Raw genomic sequence first — 19,047 nt, 5'->3', positions numbered from 1 at the left:
ACAAGATTAAGATACAACCTTTGGTGAAAGACTGAAAGGATCTAAGCTCCTTAAATCTTTATGGCATACTGAAATGATTATTGGCATACCGAGGCATTAAGACATCCCCTTTCCTGGTAACACTGGTTATAACTGGTTAAAGAGCAGCTTTGGTGGTGTGTGGTCCAAACAAGTATTAGGTGTGCGGAAGGAAGTACATAGCTATTGCATTTTGTTAAATTTGGTTTGCAAATGTTAAAAGAAACACAAATATTTGAACTAAGTCCAGAGCCAGACATGCTCCATGTTCATCCTCCTTTTGTATATTTGCCCTTCCTTGCTCAGCTGAGCACATAAGGAACAGGATTCAGACTAAACGGACACTGGTGAATTTCCTCCTAAGATACACAGGAAAAACATTTTAAGATAATTCAGGTCTCTGCTGACTGAAGCTGCCTCACATCAAAAGTTTTTTTTTTTTTTGATAAAGACAGACCTTACATATTATGTACTTTCATTCCACCAAGAAGTTCTTTTTTTTTCTCATACAAAATGAAGCAGGTATTTCTCAAAGTAGTTTCAAGAATAGATTTGATCAACTTGCATGTTGAATATTATTTATGCTCTTCTAAATAATCAGTGGGAAAATTCTTTCCATTCACTTCTTCCAAGACTTTCTAGCAATTGCTAAACAGCTGCTTGCAAGTTTCCACTGTTATTTTGACTGGAACCGCAATCTTACCTCCAGTCAGACTAAACATGTTGGTCAAATAAAAGATCACTTTCAACCAAAATCGGAGAGGAGAAGGATTACAGTTGTAGGTGATGATGTGTCGCATCATTAGAGGCATTGCTGATATTTAAAGGTGTTGAGTCTGCACATATACGGTTTGTCAGTCTGAGGAAGAGACCAGGAACCTGAAACATTATTTAATTAACCCCTTAACTGTCACCCCAAAAACACTTAAAACTACGTCAATGAGTCCATGAAGACACTGGTGTCCTGATTGAAAGTGTAATGCAGGATCTTCAGTTAGTGTGGAAATCTACTTTTTAGCTCTGTATGCACTCACTTTCTGCAAAGAAGCAGTTTAGCTCAAAATGTGAATAAATAAATAAAACAAAATTTGATCAAAATGTTTTATTCCGTCTGATAAAATGTGTAAAATCAAAGATATTACTTCAAAATTCTAATGAGAACCCTGAGGTAATACTACTACTACTACTACTACTACTAATAATAATAATAATAATAATAATAATAATAATAATAAAACAGGAGATATATTCAATTGATCACTTCTCAGGTTTTACCCCAAACCCATGAAAATTTGTCACTACTGCCATCATGTGGCTGAAAAGTGACATGACGCAAACTTACCTCAAAAACGAAGAGGCTGTGTCGATCTTTGACTCCATCAACAGATGGCAGTATTGATACATGATGCACATTTCAAAACTACCAACAGTTCAGCAGATCACAGAACTCTTGCTAATTAAAAAGGTTCCCCAGCAAGTGCAGCTATATTCTCTGGCAGCCGTGTGTATTTTTTATTTATTTTTTTTTTTTTGTATTCTCAGAAATAAAATAGTACTCATTGATCCCCGTAACAGTGCTGCGCCTGAGAGTGTGCAGTGGCTTTAGAGAGGAGATAATGATCTAAATGTTAATTGGAGGTGTTTTACATCCCAGCTGGGTGCGGGGGACCTGTGGGTTGTTGTAATGAATATGTTTTAATTGTGGCAGGCTATTTGACATTTGAAAAGTCCAATGATCCCTCTCATTCTTGACACCCATTTGCATTTCCATCTTTAAGGTCAAACGGGTATGAATAATACATTAAGGAGAGTCTTAAGCTCACAGCGAGCCATACCTGTCGTCACAAAGGCACCAGCTGAGTCTTGCTAAGCTCGGTGAATGCTACAGAAACAATCAATTAATATCACTTTAGGAAACCGCATGTGACGCCAGCACCGCATCCTGTTATTAGTGGGACTATAAGGTCATGTAGTCGATAGCAGAAAGAGAATCGAGTCTTTCTGATTACACTCGTGGTTGCTGATCTGAGCAGAGGTCTGCATTAATACGGAGCGACTTTCTATGAGCAGCTTCAGGACGTGTGAAATGAAATGGTTAGCCTGGAATAAGTCCGAGATCAAAGCAGAACCTGGGAAGGGAAAAATAAATAAATAAATAAAAAGCAATCCTGGCAAGAGATTGCTGGACTCTAATGAGCAAAAATTAACATGAATTAAATCTGACCTCGTGCTTACATGGCAGATGTTGAGAGGAGCGGCATCCAGACACATTAAAATAAAAAAAAAGAAGATCAACGCAAACCCTGCAGCTGATTTCAGTCATCAAATCAAATCGATCATCATTTAGATTTTACAGGTTCCTCTTCGACATGGAGGTCAGATACACGATGAAGTGCTGCACACGGTGCCTCGCAGGGGTATTTCCTGCATTTACTACGTTACAACCACAAACTTTAATGTATTTTACTGGATTTGTTTTATGGGGTGTACCAGCAACAAACTGGTGCATAATTGTGACATTGATACAAGGATTTTTTTTTTTTAATTGTGGCATCCATTTATATTCACTTCCTTCTATTATGACATCATTAAATTAAATCACCTTTCAGATGTCTACAGTAAAAGGAGTCCATCTGTGTGTAACTCAATCTTTTGTATAAATCCAGCATCACGAAGACCAGTGACCGCAGCAGACAGGCCGGGTAGGAAGTTATCGAGAAATTTCAAACATGGTAAGATTATGAAATGATGCCCCCGGCTACGAAGTTTTCATGTGGAGTGAGTATGAGACACTTACTATAACACATGGCCGTCCACTTGAGCTAAGAGGGCAAGAAGATAATTAATCACAGAAAACAAGCAAAAGGCTTGTGGAAACTCTGGAGGAGCTGCAGAGATGCACGTCTCAGAGAGGAGGACAATTAAACAGAAAATCTAACAAAATCAACTTTTATGGAAAAGTGTCAAGAAGACATTATGAGCAAAGAAGTTTTCAACCACATGGTTGCTCAGATGAAACCATTCTGAGTTTTTTTTGTTTGTTTGTTTGTTTGTTTGTTTTGTTTTGACCAAGATGCAAAGTTGACTACAGCAAGCTGTGAAAACTAACATTTCACATCACTCTGAGAACTTCATCCCCACGGTGAAGCATGGCATCATGCTGTAAGCATCCAACAGGGACGGAGGAAGCTAGTCAGAGTTTATAAGAACATGAACAGAGCAAGAGAGAGGGCAATCCTGTAAGAAAAGCTGCTAGGGACCTAACATAGACAAAAGATGTTCAAAAAAATACCTCCAAGTTAATAATGTAAAAAAAAATAGTGGTCAAACTACAAAGCAAAACAGATCAAATGATAAATAACCCACATTTGGTCAGTTGGTGTTCAGGTTTTTCCCCATTTTTGAAGGCATTTTGTCCAACTCTGTGTGTGGCTCCTCACAGCATGCAAAAGCCTTTAAACTGTGGTGGAAATTTATTTTTCCACAACCATGAACATACAGAAAAAACTTAAGAAAAAGTTTAGGTTAATGGACATGTTAAAACGACCTAGATCCATATCTAAATACGAATTTGCCACATAAATTGAAATTCAGACATTCAGTCTGATAGTTCAAATAAAAATGCTCACCAATAATTTTAACTGTTTTTATTCATTTATTTATTGCTTTTATTGAAATGCATGGACAGCTGTTAACAACGTAACCCAAACAACTTCCAGCTGTGACCTCTACGCTAAAGGTGGCTCTGCAAAGACGAGGGGCGCTGGACAGAACGCAACACTTCTCAGACTTTCACTTCACAGGTACGTTTTTCACCGTACATAACAACAGTCTAAAAGTCTGCAACATGGCAAATGATGAAAAGGGTCACGTAAATAATTTCATGTATACATAAATACACAATCCTTATGTAAAGTGCATATATATGGAGTAAGAGTTGAAAAAAAACTAAAGGAACAGTCCTGGATGTATGAGGCGGCAGATTTGCTGGCTGTTTTGACACCTTATTACCTGTAATCTTATTGATGGATTGGTGAAAGTGGCTCACGGCAGGCAGCCATGATATGGGGCTGGAATGATGTAAGGCAGAACGGGGAAAACAAGTAAAGACTTATTATAGCTAATGATTGTTTAAAGCTGAGCAGGACACGGCTGACAGTTTGGTGTCACCACAGGGGGCTCGACAGCAGAAACACATCCTCAGTCTGCCAGTCAACTGGGTGTTTTAGCAGGAGAAGGAGTTAAAATTGTGACGGAGACCACTCTGTTGCAGATTGTTGTAAAAAAAAAAAGAAAAAAAAAGAAAAGAAAAAGATAAAATGAGTGTGTTTTGTAACCATAACTAACTTCTGTGATGTTTTATATTCTTTCCTGACATTGTAAATGCTGCTTATCAATTATTGCATTGCAGATCATTTCTGTTTTAATATTTTTTTAACGATCTAGTGCAGTATTAACATTTTTAAGAGAAACTGGATTTGGGGTTTTATTTAACTCTACAAATGGTCAGAACTAACACAAATAAACCCTCAAAGTAATTTACTGTGAAGTAGATCTGTGCGTGAGTTCAACTTTTTCAACTGGATCATTGAAATAAGACGATTTGTAAGTGGTACTATTCTGGATCGAGATGCATCTACACATGAAAAGCAATCTTCTGTTTAGTGCAGAACTGAATGTTAGAATCAATATTTAGCACATTTTTGACATCTTTCTGTGGACCGCATCTTGATTTAACTTTCAGTGAAGTGGGCGGTGGTAGTTGTCAGTGGGCTCGTCTGGGCCAGCTCCCCTTCTGCTCACACGTAATTGGTCCAACCCTGGCACCAATCATCATCTCCAAAGCCACCAAAAACTGTAACCTACCTTGTGTATTTTTCACTAATTGAAATGCCTAATGAGGTCCCAGGAGTTCCATCCCATTACCTCTGAGTTAATTAAAGCCTCCGCAACGTGCCAAACGGTGAATAAAGATGTTGTAAAAGTGCAGGGAAGGGATGGAGGACCCGAGCAGGGTCTGCAGAGCCGGGGATGGGGCTGACCTGCTTTTTTGTCATTGTTGTGGGATCTTATACGCTAAGATGGAGCAGATGTCTATAATTCTTTTATTTGTATTTATTCTGGGCCCGAGATGTTAGTCACTCTGGGTTCTGGCTCTCATTTTCCAGTGCGGTTGGCCTAATTCTGCTTTATTAAACATTAAAACTCCTCGCCACCCTCAGCAAGGTTTTTATAAGGGAGGTTCTGTTTAGGAGCAAAATGACAGGTGTGAGCGCTTGTGGAGATTTTTCAACGTAAGGCTGTGATAAAGTTAAACTGCTGCTCATTAACTCTGCAACTGCAGTTTTTAGTTCATTATTATTATTAACCTTGGTCACTAGTATGGCAAAATAGATGCAAACCGAGTTTAAGAAACCTTCTTAAAAATAAATGTTTCAGGCAGAGCCGGACTAAGATTCTTTGTGGTTCTGGGCAAAACTGTATTTGATGCCTCATTTTTAAAGACAAACATTGGAATTTTTATTTTTTTATTTTATTTTTTTTTAAGCAAGGTTGAAATATTTAATCTATGTCAGTAACAGTGTCCTTACTTGTAATGGATCAATACTCACAGAATAAGTGTTGAAAGGCTCACAGCTCCTTCCATTTTAGACGTTTTTAGCAATTTAAGACTCAAACTTAAAATGTTTTTACCTGTGGTATTTCATTTGACAGATATTTACATGAAGTTTCAACTGTTTCCAGTCACCTCAACAACTATCAGTACACTTTAAGTCCGGTAAGAGCTTCTGGATCATTACTTCGGCTGCATCAAAAATGCTTTCTTTGTAGACTTTCAGGTCTCAGAGTTTGGAAAAAGTGAGACGGACCAACGTGGAGTCAGGAACAGCATCAAACTGAGATTTATTGTAAGGCGTCTATGAGAAACTATAAATGTTTAATGTGGAATTGTGTCCCACTAACGCAAACACTTTCAGTTTGAATTGCTTTCAATTACAATTAAGCTGGAATATGAGGGTTAGCCTGACTACCTGTTAGCCTTTCGCCAAACTTTTCTACAAACTCACTGCAGAACGACACCTTTTGGCTTCAGGTAAGGAAACGCTTACTAAAAATAACTCAACAACTCAAAAATAAATCAAGTCTATTTTGTTCTTTAGTTCTTTTCCATTCTAAATAAAATAAATGTTTATAGAATCTCAATTAATTTGGGAAACTTGAAACGCGATATTTCGACCTGCGATCATGGTTCCTGCCTTAAGAACAAATTTCCCAAAAAAACTGTAAGGATGAGACTGGACATTTAATCTATTTAAATTCTTTTAAGCTATGTTAGTTTTGGCATCTCTCTCTTTTTCTCCTTTAGCTGTTAGTGTTGTGACCTGAATTTCAACAGTGCATCACTGCATTGTCCTTTATGTAGTTTTTTTCAAAAGTCATTAAACATGATCTGTTTTTGCTGATGTGAGATAAAAAATTCAATTCCATTTTATCTATGCATTTATGTACCTTAAACTGTAAATGTAAACTTTTCTTATATTTGATGAATGTTACTTTTTTTTTTACTCTTAGTATGTGATTTATCTTATTGTAGTCAACATAAAAAGTACTTTTATGTGACTGGAGTTTCCTCATAGTTAGAATAGCTAGGCTAGGCAGCTTTGCTCTTATTTTAGAGTGTTTCATTGCTTTTTAATACAAGGTGCCATGTGTTTTGCTTCTGTACAATATTCGTGTTAACTGTGTATATTTCGATTGGCTATCCTTGTAAAGCGCTGTGGGTGCTATATAAAGAGTCTGATTGCTAGATTGAGGCTTGTTTCTAATAAACATAACTGCAAATATAAAGTTCAGAGCTATAAGAAGTCATGTGCTCTTGGGGGCCCCCTACTGGCTTCAGGCCCTGCACAGCAGCTCACTTTGCTTGTGCCTTGGGCTAGTTCTGGTACAAAGACAAACAGAGACATTTTCTTTAAGAAACCATTTCAAATGTTTATTTAACATGTCAAAGAAGGGGAACACACTCGTGAATTGAGAAAAAAAAGGGCTTGCAATTATTGGCCAGGTCTAGAACTGAAAACTTCATACTAACATTAATTAGGTTTTGGCTAAAAAGAAAATGTTTTTGTCTCCTTTTTGCTTTTATAAAGAAACTTTATGTACATTGGTTCTTTTATACAAGAGGTTCATTGGATAAATGCATCAATGAAAACAAAACAAACAAACAAACAAACAAACAAACAAACAAAAAGAACCCAGTTCTGCAGTAAACTTTACAAAAAATACATTTTGTTTTCATTGAGAGATGTAGAAAAGGAGGCGGTCAAATATTGACCAATAATATTTCTTCCTTTTCATCATTTAGAAAAAAAGTTGTTCTAATACCTATTCTTAAAGGAAAGCAATATACAGCACAAGTAATTAAAAGAAAAGAAAACACATTTTTCAAATTCATTCGGTTGGTTTGGTGACCAGGGAGAGCGGCTGTGACTGGAACAGGGAATGATGGGAGTGGAGGGCCGCCTGATGGAAGGGGGACGGCGGGGAGAGCATGGAGGGGTGCAGGGAGGTGAAGGGGATTGGCCGGGTGAGGATGGGTGTGCTCGACTGGCTTCCCAAAGTACCGACGGGGATGGCGATGGAGGGCTGGGAGGAGGAGGAGGAAGAGGAAGAGGAGGAGGAGGAGGACGAGGAGGATGCAGAGCCAGAGGCCTTCCCGGGTACAGAGAAGTGGTGGTGCATTCGTCCCTCCGGCTTGGTGGTGAGCGACAGCGGCTGAGCCTGTTCGGAGTGAGTGGGAGCCGGGGCGGCGGGGGAGGCGAGGGCGGCGGAGGGCGTGGCCGGCGAGTCCAGCATGCTCCCGTGAGACGACGCCGGGCTGTCGCACATCTTTTCTGAGGGCAAGTACTGCACGCACTGTTTCTTGCTCCTTATTGAGAAGTCTGCGACGCGAGGAAACAAAGCAGATTGAGAGAAACCCAAATTATCAACCTCGTGCATTTCACGTCCCACAAGGCCGCCGCCGATTGAAGCAAATGAGTAATCGTTTAAAAAAACAACAAAAAGCAAACAAGATGTGAAAGTTTTGAAACGTGACACTTCTCAAATCAACCGGTCACCACATCACAACGAGGCGAGCAAAAGAGGATGTTACGGCTCATTCAGATGGTATGCTTGTATGATTTAAAAAAAGGAACATGACACAAAATGTACGGGCAAAAAAAAAAAAAAAAAAGTGCACTGAGGGGTGTCGGACTTATGCTTGTTATTTCTGGCCATTTACAGTTGCTGTGCTATGAAACATACCTGCCACTATTAGCACTGAACCTCATAAGCTGCTTGTCAAAGCATAAAAGCAGGAGAAATGTTAGTAAGTGCAACGAAATAAACGAAAATAAACGAACTGATGTTCCGTTTCAGGTCAAACGTGAAGTGTTGCTGCATTACAAATGGAGAACCAGATCCCCTCTCGATTGTTTGGCAAGAAAAGAAAGAAAACAAACACAGGCAGTCAGGAAGAAGAAAGGCCTCTTACCCTCTGGTTTTGAGTCTGGCTTGTTCTCTCTCTTCCTCTTTTTCCGCTTTCCCTGCGCAGATACAACAATGCTGTTAAAAACTGTTTCTCGCAGCGGAAGTAAAACCACCTCAACAACTTTGGTTCACGAGATCAAAAGTGCACGCGCTAAAATTAACCAACACAGTCATACCCGCCTGAAACTGGCAGGACGTGCACTCATTTTGATACCTTCTCCTACTCGAGCGAGATCAGATGTGGGGGGAGGAGGGGTAGATGCGTTACTCACGTAGTTGTCCCGTGCCGACCAGCCGGGATAGAGCTGCGAGTGCAGTTGCCTTTCCTTCCTGGCCAGCTCGTAGTATTTGGCCTGCTCCTCTCTGGACAGCGAGTGCCACTGCAGACAGAGGGTTGTCAAACACACATGCACACACTCGTGAGTAAGGTGGCGGGAGCGAAGGGAACGGATCGAACGCATTGAGCGTTTTTATCGCAGTGTACTCCTAATTGACCGTTTATAGACAAATTAGCACATTAGTTAAATTACGTGTAATAATTGATACAGGTGGGGAATATTGAGCGCGTAACGAAAAAGGCAAGAAATCCACAATAATCATAGTGAACCAAACTGGTGGCCTATTCAAAGGGTTTTTTATTGTCAGTGCATTGCGATATGTAAAAGACTCTCAAGACTTTCTCAACCGTACTGCTAGAACACACGCTAAATCACAACCAGTGCACAAGACTCCACTGCTGAAGGTAAAGGATTTTTTTTAAAACAAGTAACTTTATTGGAAACTAACATAAGGTAATACAGTTATTATCTTCTAGCTAAATATATATGAAATGCAATTTAAATACAGGTTAAATAGATGAGAAGGAGGAAAGGAAATTACAGAAAAGTCTCAGTTTTAATACCCCGTTAGCACGTTGATTTCTTAGCACTTTTCCTCCTCGCTCCTGACCCAACAAATTTAAGTGGATGACATATTGAGGTTCGACCAGCGAGAAAATGCAGTTCAATTAATTATGAAATGGTGCTGAGGTTTGTTTTAAAGAACATTTGTACAACTAAATGTAGCACTGTGATTTATTTAATTAGATATAGCTGGAAAAGTCATGTTTGGCGAAGAAAAGGCACAGCAGATCAACGTAAAAAACGCGCGGCGGGACCGTCATGCTGTGGGCCTACTGTTGGACGTGTGGTCCTGACTAGACATCTTATGGATTTATTAGTTTTCATCTCTTCATAAGTGTGGATTACTTAGTTAGTTACTGATTCCGGTGGGAGTTTCATGTAAATAGCCCCATTAGAAACATAGTTAGGGCGAAAAAAAAACGTCAACATGTTAGATATGCGTTTCCCCACATTCAAATCAACATTCACGTCGACGCCGGTGCTTCTTACCCGTCTCCCAAGGATCTGGTTAATCGCAGCGCTCTCTTTCAGAGTGCACTCTGCGACTACCTTGGCCCTCATCTCCTTCATGTACAGCATGAAAGCGTTGAGCGGCTTCTTGATGTGAGGCTTCTTGTCCTCCTCTTTCTTGGAAGGAACGGGAGACTTCCTGCTGGTCGAAAACAACACAGAGATTCTGTCGGTGACGTCTGAACGCCGGGGCGGCACTGCTTGCGTTCTGCGTTTATTTGCTCTCACGCGTGCATGGAGGGGCTGATGTTGTCGCCGCTGGGTTCCTGCTTGATGGCCGGAGACACGATGGCAGGATGGGGGATGCCGGTCTGGTGGAGGCTGTGCGGAGGAGGGGTCACCATGTGAGGGGAGAAACGGCTGGACACCAAGCTGGGAAGGCGAAAGGAGGCAACATTTTTAACAGCCGGGCTTTAACAGGGAGCCTCTGTCGACTTGACGAGAAAAGGTTCGCCTCGTTTGGCAGATTACAGCGCTGTCTTGCCCTCTGGGTAAATTTACGGAGCCCGCTGCCTCTGTCTAGACTAAATTCATACACACAAAGAGTACCTTACTTTCGCTCTCTGTCCCTCTTTTTTTTTTTTGTTCAAATAAAGACTTCTTCAAAAGCCCTTTTATTCACCAACGGCTGAAGGAAAGTGGAGTGTGGTGTTACCATAGTGACGGCATGGCCGTGACACCTGAAACCTTTCTCCTCACCACCTTCCAGACCACGGAGAGTGTTCAGAAAGCCTTCTGCACACAACTCCTTTACAAAGTGGCCCTCTCCATTTCCAGTTGTTAGTGCAAAGGAGCACTGCGTTTGAGAAAGGGTAACATTCAGCTCCACGAGCCTGGATCGTAGTCACACAAATTTAAATTAACGTCTCGATGCCATTTAGTGAGCGAACGGGCTGAGCAACAAACAAGCTCCTCCTCCAGTTTAATTAAACTGATTTTTTTTTTTTTTTTTTTGTTCCATTGGCAAAGACTTTGTGACTTTGAAAGGTCAACACCGTGGCTAGATCTGTTTAAAATAAGAAAAAAAGAGATGAACCGTGAAATCAGAGCGTTTTCTGCTTGCGCAGTGTCATCGACTGAAAACCGTGACAAAATATTCTGTCAACTTTCTATTTTCATGTTGAAAAACTAGGTAATAGGGGGAATTAGCCAGAATATATCAGTGTCAAAGGAAAAAAAAAATCACGGAAAAATGACTCAGCCAAAATGTAGATAGTCAAAATGACTGAAATGACTTCAGATGACTAAAATGCGATTAAAACTAACTAATATTATAGCCAAAAACTCAAAATGTGCTGTCATACTGGGTATGACAAGCCTAAAAAATGACCAGTTGATCAGAAAATTACAGTACAATTAGTGAATAAATAATACCAGGTTAGGCTAACATCATTTGCTTTCAGTGTGGAAGAAAGCTGAGTAGAGAAAACTCAGAGCAAGCTATCATCAGTATGAGTGGAGTGTGTAAAAATGAAATCAGAGGAAATGGAACAAAATAGGCTATTTAAAAGGAAACGGAGCTGAGCATAAAATGGCTCTTTTTTTTTTACTTTGTTGAACTTTCTAACCGCTTTTAATGAAAATGACAGATTTGTGGAAATCCCAGAGTTAAGGGACAGAAACGGTCTCAAACAAAAACGGCAGTTTTTAGTCACAAATGCTAAAAGAAAATCTGTGAAAGAGCTTAAAATGACTGGAGCAAAGCAGCAGTGAGTTCATTTATGGTTCCTGCTCCTAAAATATACAGCAAATGATGGTTCACAGCAGAAAGGCTTGAAAAAAAAAAAAAGTTCTGAAATGAGAAAACATGAAAGTTGACCGAATCTGCTGAAACCTCTATCAGCACATTGAAGTCTTTTAAAACTGGAGGAACGGGAAACCTGCCACAAAAGATTGATCAATGCACCTCGAGGAAAAATCGAAGAAGAAGCCGAGCGCATTTGTCGATACATCTGCCTGTCTGGTGTCTCTTGTTGCTGACACAAAGGGAAGTTCGCTGGTAGAAAGAAGTGAAAGCTTCAGGTTAGCCGAGTCAACCGGCAGATATAAACCCTGCTGAGCTGCATTTTAAGAGGGAGATCTGATGCAGAAACACTCCCTACCAAACACAAATTAGGGAATCACAGGAGAACAATGCAGACGTTTGTTGACGTCACTGTGTTTCAGGGCCGATGCAGCTGGATGCAGGTCAGTGGTTTGAAACTAAACATTACGTACTTAGTTAACATATTTTTACTGTAATGTGTCAGAAGAGCTTCAATTTGTCCATTGTTCGAATGAATAATCTGGGTTGGGTAAGTAAAAATGCTCATTTTTTGTGTCATGATCATCTTATGTCAAACCCAAATGTTTGTGTGGAGTAGAACTGAAAGAAAATAGGTGCTTTATTTATGCTAAATAATGCTCCACTTTTTAAGTATCAAAGAACACACCAAGTCAATTGTTAAATCAGCAGAGAGAATTTATGTTTTTTTTTTTTATTCTAACCTCCTTGTGAGAATGGACCAATCAAATCATACTAAAGTTTTTAAAGTCACTTTTAGATCTCAAAGCCACTACAACTTTCTTTTTTCCCCCCCACTACAACGTCTCTATGTCCCCCTGCTCCAAGTCATTTTAATGAGTTGCCAGAGAACGTCCATGCATCGCCTCACCTGCTGCTGCTGCACACTGCCAGACAGCTGGCAGTAGAAAGGCATGCATGTATCTTATTTCTCCATAACTTACGACAGAGGCAAATTTGGCTGCTTGAAAATATTTCTGGTCACGTAAAGCTTGGATGGCGGAAACTATAACAATACCACCCATCTCACATACACTGATCTCACATACTCTGAGCAGCATCTCTGTTGAAGAAGAGAATCTGTCTGTAGAAGAGAAGGAAGTTTATTAACCTATTAACCAGCTAATACAGGCTTTTTGCAACTTTTACTCTACAAAGATCACAGGGGCGAAACGGCACAATGTTCTGCGGAATAGGCACTTTTACTTGTAAACTATTACTATTTCTCAATTAAGTGTGTGCATCCAAATTAAAGGAACCACCATCAGCAGCAGCAATGATGTTTTTTTAAAAGATAAAAGCAGGACCTCCTCGTAGAGCTTTTGGAGGGATACTGTGGTACGTTGACTTTTTTTACACCAGATTTCAGTTAGAATTTTTACAAATATATTACCATACAAAACATCTTTGAAATACTATACTTATAAAAAAAATTTCAATAATAATAGGAATTTGTTTTCCTAATAAAATTCATAAATAAATTCATAAATAAATTCATAAATAAATTCCGACAACATCTGATTTATTTCCAAGTTGGCGAACCTAAAGCATTTGTCTGCACCATCACTTTCATAACGCGTGGTGAACGTTGTGAGTATATATCTGGATAGAGATGCACAAGCTATTGATCACAGAGAGCCCTCTGAATATTTCATCTCATACTAACACCGGAAGCCTCGTAACAAATCTTTCCAATTTTGACAGAGAGCCTGAGAGTTTAGTCTGATGGGACATGTGGGTTCAGATAAGCTTTGATTTGTCCTAATCGATTCCCAGCCCTTTCATCTCTGCTTTACCAGTGTGTGTATGTGCGTGTGTGCGCATGTGTATGAGTGTGTGTGTGTGTGTGTGTGTGTGTGTGTGTGAGTGTGTGTGAAGTGGCTCAGAACACCGGCCTGACCACAGAAGTTTAGCTCAGAAAAAAGAAGACAGGAGAGGAGCGCTGAATGCCAATAATGTGCTCACTCTGTTTAAGAAGCTGAGCCTGCCTCTCAGAGTTATAGCTCCCATCCCTCTGTGGACCCGACACCAGAGCCTGCTCCCGATCTGACAACGTCTTATCCAAGTAGGGGAATGTTATTTAGTGTTGCTTTACATCCCAAATGTATGCGGCTGAGACTCATCGAGCCGCCTCTCTTCTAAATAGCACGTTCTCCGACGAGCTTACGGCATGAACAATGCGACTTTAGGGCTACACTCTTTTGTTACAGTCTGGCAAAGAGAGCAGGGGGAAATGTGATTACAGCATGTCACAGAAGCAGCACATATTAGATGTCCCCCCCCCGCCCCTTGGGAAGGTGGTCGTGTTGCCGAACATGATCCACTCACCTGGACATGGACGCATTCATGGCCAACGTCGGATAGGGGTGACGGAATCCCCCCGGAGGGATGGAGTACATGGGCTGGCCCTGCCTGCAAGACAAGAATCAGGGAGAGAGTGAGCAAAAGAAAAAGAAAGAAGAAAAAAAAAAAAAAAAAAGCTCCGGTGTGAGGTGGATCAAACGCAGCTGACAGCTAACCCAGCAGCACTAATCCTGCTCTCATCAACTCAAATCCCCGGCTCGCGGAGCGGGACCGTTGCAATCGATTAGCAGAACCGTAGGAAAACCCGTAAATGTTTAGAGATTCCGCCAGATATTTTCATTATCATATGGTGCAACTGGACTTGAGCGATGTCACATTAAATTTGGGTGCGCAGCACTGATTGAACTGTTGTAAATTAGGAAGCAGTGCACATTCATAAAGAAAAATCCTAAAGGGAGACACGATACTTTGTCAAAACGTTTCAACATGCTGGTGTAATTTTGAAGTAGCCTGAAAAACAAAATGTTTAGAAAGTCTTCTAATGAAAAATAAAAAAACAAGAAACATCAAAGCAGAGCAGATGACAGTTTTCAGCTTGATTCCCCTAAACGACTGGAACCTCAATAATATAACAAAGTGCTACCAGGTAACCATGGGAACAACATCCTTTGGTGTGGACGCTTTTACTGAGTGAGAAAAATTCAAAGCTAGTTTTTCCAGCAAGAGCAACATGTTTAAATGAAATCAGAGGAAGGACACAAATACAAGAAGGTACTTAAAGGGATACATTATCGAGGTTGCAAGAGAGAGCAAGGATAACAGGAAGGCTCCACAATGTACAAGAAATCTGCTCTTTTATGCGTCTGATCATCCAACCTCTCTGTCATGAAATATTCTGTATTTCAAAATAACTACAGCCTTTTGGAAATGTATATTCTCAGAAACATACCCAATAATACTATTGATGCTAATTGCTAATATCGCTCAACTCCATGTCAAAGACGGTTTGAATTATAATCACTTTGTCTTTGGTCTGATATGACTGCTCCCTCACATAGGTGTCATAATGTCATCTCTGCAAATACAGATGTTTATCGGCTACTCAGGACATGAAGGTACCAAAGCAGATCTTAAAGAGAAGTAGCGGATCGGTCAAAATCTGCACCTTTGTGTTCCTAGTATGCATCCAAATATATGTGTTATAGTTTATAATATAGGACACTCACTGTTGCATGAACCAGCTGAGAGGATGTGCAATCGAGCCGACAGCACCAGGAGACAGAGGGTAGTACGGAGAGAGTTCTGATGGATGAGGTGTTCGAGGAATACCTGCAGGGACAAAAAAAGAAGAAGAAATTATAAAACCACATTGCACGTGTGCTCTGGTAATATCACTCTACATGTTTCTATTATGGTAATACCTGACATTTCATATTCAGTCGAGACATCTGCTATATCCAAATGAAATTCACAGATATGTACGCAGCACAAACAAATACATGCTGCTTTTAATCAATAAAATTTGAACACAATGGCTATATTTTCATGTTCTGCACTACACTGCTGACGCAAATATAGAAGATGAATGAAGTGAGTTTCATTCATGTTCTTGCTTACAAGATGGTGCGCGGGCTGACTGATAAGTCCCACCCAAGTCAAGTCCACGTACATTGTGGTTTTCCCACAGCTTTGGATGGGTGTTTTTCTAATTTACGCATATCCACCCAGCACTGTTTCCGATCCGTACCAAACCTGTGGGAACAAACCCTAAACAAGCAACCATGTTCGTAAAGAAAAAGATGTCCTGAGTCGTTAATAAACGGACCTAAAACAACTCTGCATTGTGAAGCTGCACATTGTGTAGGCAGATGCAGTGGAAACTCTGGGAGGATATAATAGTGGGATTAAGATGTATACATGTCTAAATAATGGGAATAAGATCAGCCCACTCAACAGAGCCTAATTCGATCATTGCTTACACTGACTATCCAGCCTTATTTTATGCTCAAAATGGCAGAGCCTTCATTGGGTTAATACTGGAACATTGCTGTGACTGTAGCAAGTGTCTGCTTCTAAAACCACCACAACATGAAGCTACAAGGCTCAGGAAAGACCTTCATTCAATAAACACAACATTACAGCTTTGATTGGCATTTTAACTTAAGCCGGAAAATTAAAAACCTGGGATTTTTTATTTAATGTTCTTGTGAAAAGTTACAAATAGTTGAGATGCTACCTGCAGTGGATAACTCTCATAGTAGCTACGTCTCTAATATTAATGCAAATGAAGGTACTCGGTGCTGGAGGTTAAAGATAAAGGCTAATCTAAATTAATCTAAACTAAATGTTCCCTTAATTTGTATTATCTCAAAAAAAAAAAAAACATTTGATCTTGTGAGAACTGTCATAACACTTATTGCAAAAACTTTTTATGAACCTTTAAACTATTTTCACATGAGCAAAGGAGAGTTATTTTCACTAAAACCAATGATTATTTATACAGGAAATTGAGGTAGGAGGCGGTGCACCAACAATCACCTTCCTGTCTGAAACACATGCTGCTAATGGAGCACAGTAAAGGTTTTGGATCAGAGTAGCACTCAGATTAGCCATTAGCTTCAGCCTCCAGCACCACTTATACTCAGTTTATATAGTAGATGATAACGCTACAAATGTTACGAAAAGCAGGTTGCATCATGAGCAGTTCTCCTGGCGTATAACTTTGAAAACAAACCTCCCTTTAAAAATCATGAACTTGAAGTCCACGGCACGAGGCGACGACCTTACCTGTCTTTGGATCGAGGATCTCAGGTGAGAGGTGTGACGGAGGCGTCCCGGGAGAGAAGTGTTCATTGCTGTAGGTGATGAGGGGCGTCAGCGGGTGGACGTGGTGGGCATGCTGTACCACGGGAACTTTATTGGACTGAAACAGGAGACGCAAACACAGAAATGTAAGCAACACGCATCTCACCAGGCAAAAGCCAGTACCCAAGGTATGCTAAAGTTTTGAAAGAAAAAAAAATGTCCTTCCTATTATTTCTATGGCTTGAAATGTTTTCAAGGAGATGCCAGGAAAGACACAGGAGGTTTCTTTGACTGCATGGAGCACATAAGTGTAGAAAAGCCCTTTAATGCCCGTCTCCACCTGTTGCATTTCAGCTGGCTTAGAAACAGCTACAACACTTTTCCCCCTTTAATTCTTCCTCAGGGAAAATAGATCGAAGCATTTTCAGTCCCAAAAAAACGTTTTATTTAATTTGTGGGAAAAATAATCAGGAGCGCCTTCCATGGTTTTTATTAAGCTACCGTTTTAAAACTACGAGCAGCACAACTAATTTATCACTTAACATGAACATGCCATGCTCGTGTTGTTTTCTTAAAAAAGCGGAAAGATAAAAATGTTTTATATCTGAGTGGAGGTCAGAGCTACAAAGTGCTGCCCCTTCCCCACCTGTTGCTGTACACTGTATACTAGCTGAAAGCTCCAACGTGGCAAGCAGAAGCTGGTTAAGACTTGTGTGTTACTAAAGAAGTGAATGGGAGGCGTGTTTAATTTTACTGCACAATATGAAACACCTGAAACTAACCTACGCTTTTGCTTAAATCTATGTCACAAAATCAAAATAATAGTGCAATACAAATGCATTTCCATAGCAATATTAAGCACAAAAGTAACTCAAAGTGGATAAAAAGCATCATATAAAATATTCTAATTAAAAATATTAGTTAAGATATCACTAAATGACAAACATTTGATTGAAGTTGTTAATAAAGCTGGATCAAAGGCAATTAGATCAAGTAATACAATTTTGATCGAGTTACTTATTACCATGATACTGTGAAGCTGGGACATTTCTACTTAACAACGTCAGACCATAAGGATCTCAAAGTGCCTCACGGCTGCTTCTCACATGCAACATTCAGATGCAACCTTCGCACAGAAAGACACATTTTATTTTAATTTGAGCCCCCTTTTGTTTTGCTGTTTTATATGTGAAAAATAAAAAAAGGGATAGCATGCCTGTAACTGTAACAAACAAAAGAAACGCGCAGATTGAATGGGACATCGCTTTTAAATGCCTCCCTTGGTAAACATCACAGTTTATGCGTGTGACTGGCCCTGTGATGCAATCTGGCCCGGCACCAAGGAGCATTAAAAAGCCTCGCAGACACATGCCAGGATCATTACGGTCATTTAGTTGAGGAGAGAACTGTTTGTTCAGTCCAAACAACGGTGCCACCGAGTCAGAAAAGTTGCACCAGCCAACCGCAAGCAAACACAATCACGATAAGGTAAGCTGGATCCCTATAAACATTGCCGAGACATCGTCTCCCGCGGTGTCTGAACGCAATCCGCTACCAGGAGGGGGTTATAAACGTTACTAATGGTGGAAATCCACTTAAAATTCTGCATAGCCTCAGATATTTGCTGGGGTTTAGTGATGAAACCTGCTTTTGCTTGCAGCGAGTGTCTTTCCGAAGGAAGCACAGCTCCCCGCCGAGATCTGATCGGCATTACGGCTACGACGGGAACGATGAAGACAATAATAATAACAAGCGTCTCTGCTTTCATTAGGCAGAGCTCAGCCCAGCAGCCATTTCCCCTGGCTGCCTGGCTGAATAGACCACTTGTTGGCTCAACTTGTCACATGGGAGGGTCAAGGGGTGGGAGGGGAGAAAGGAGTCTTGTTCCTCCAGGCTAACCTTTCTTCAATATCCTTCCCCACCCCCTTCTCAACCTCTGTCTCTCCCCAACGTGGTCTGCTGGGGAACAAGGTTTGCATTGAGGCTTCTGTACTCTCTTTTACTTCACGCTGCTCAGGATTGTTCCAAATCTTTAACTTTATATTATTGCCTCCTGTCAAGGTACAACTTTTTGCTCCTTTTAAATCTTTTTAAAGTTGGGGATTATTGGAGACATTCGCTGTTGTTTAAACATGGCTGTGAATAAGTGTTTTTTTTTTCTTTTTCTGTTTTTGCTGTTCTGATGACAGGCCA

The 19,047-nt window shown here is 40.3% G+C and overlaps 1 protein-coding gene across 1 annotated transcript in view; it reads right to left on the bottom strand.

Moving 5' to 3' along the window:
• Positions 1-6,985: 6,985 nt before the first annotated feature.
• Positions 6,986-19,047, bottom strand: part of tcf7l1b (transcription factor 7 like 1b) — a 44,903-nt gene continuing 32,841 nt past the window's right edge. Inside the window, exons 5-12 of the mRNA XM_014983720.2 lie at positions 16,837-16,972; positions 15,276-15,378; positions 14,074-14,157; positions 10,191-10,334; positions 9,942-10,101; positions 8,823-8,930; positions 8,555-8,606; positions 6,986-7,961 (exon numbers count right to left, since the gene is read on the bottom strand). Of these exons, the coding sequence (XP_014839206.1) occupies positions 7,471-7,961; positions 8,555-8,606; positions 8,823-8,930; positions 9,942-10,101; positions 10,191-10,334; positions 14,074-14,157; positions 15,276-15,378; positions 16,837-16,972 (1,278 nt within the window). The 3' untranslated portion in view covers positions 6,986-7,470. The remainder of the gene's footprint in view (positions 7,962-8,554; positions 8,607-8,822; positions 8,931-9,941; positions 10,102-10,190; positions 10,335-14,073; positions 14,158-15,275; positions 15,379-16,836; positions 16,973-19,047) is intronic.

Source organism: Poecilia mexicana, unplaced genomic scaffold (assembly GCF_051168715.1).
Source record: "Poecilia mexicana isolate PSO_F unplaced genomic scaffold, ASM5116871v1 scaffold_9, whole genome shotgun sequence".
Classification (NCBI taxonomy): Eukaryota; Metazoa; Chordata; class Actinopteri; order Cyprinodontiformes; family Poeciliidae; genus Poecilia; species Poecilia mexicana.
This window is presented reverse-complemented; position numbering and strand designations above follow the sequence as displayed.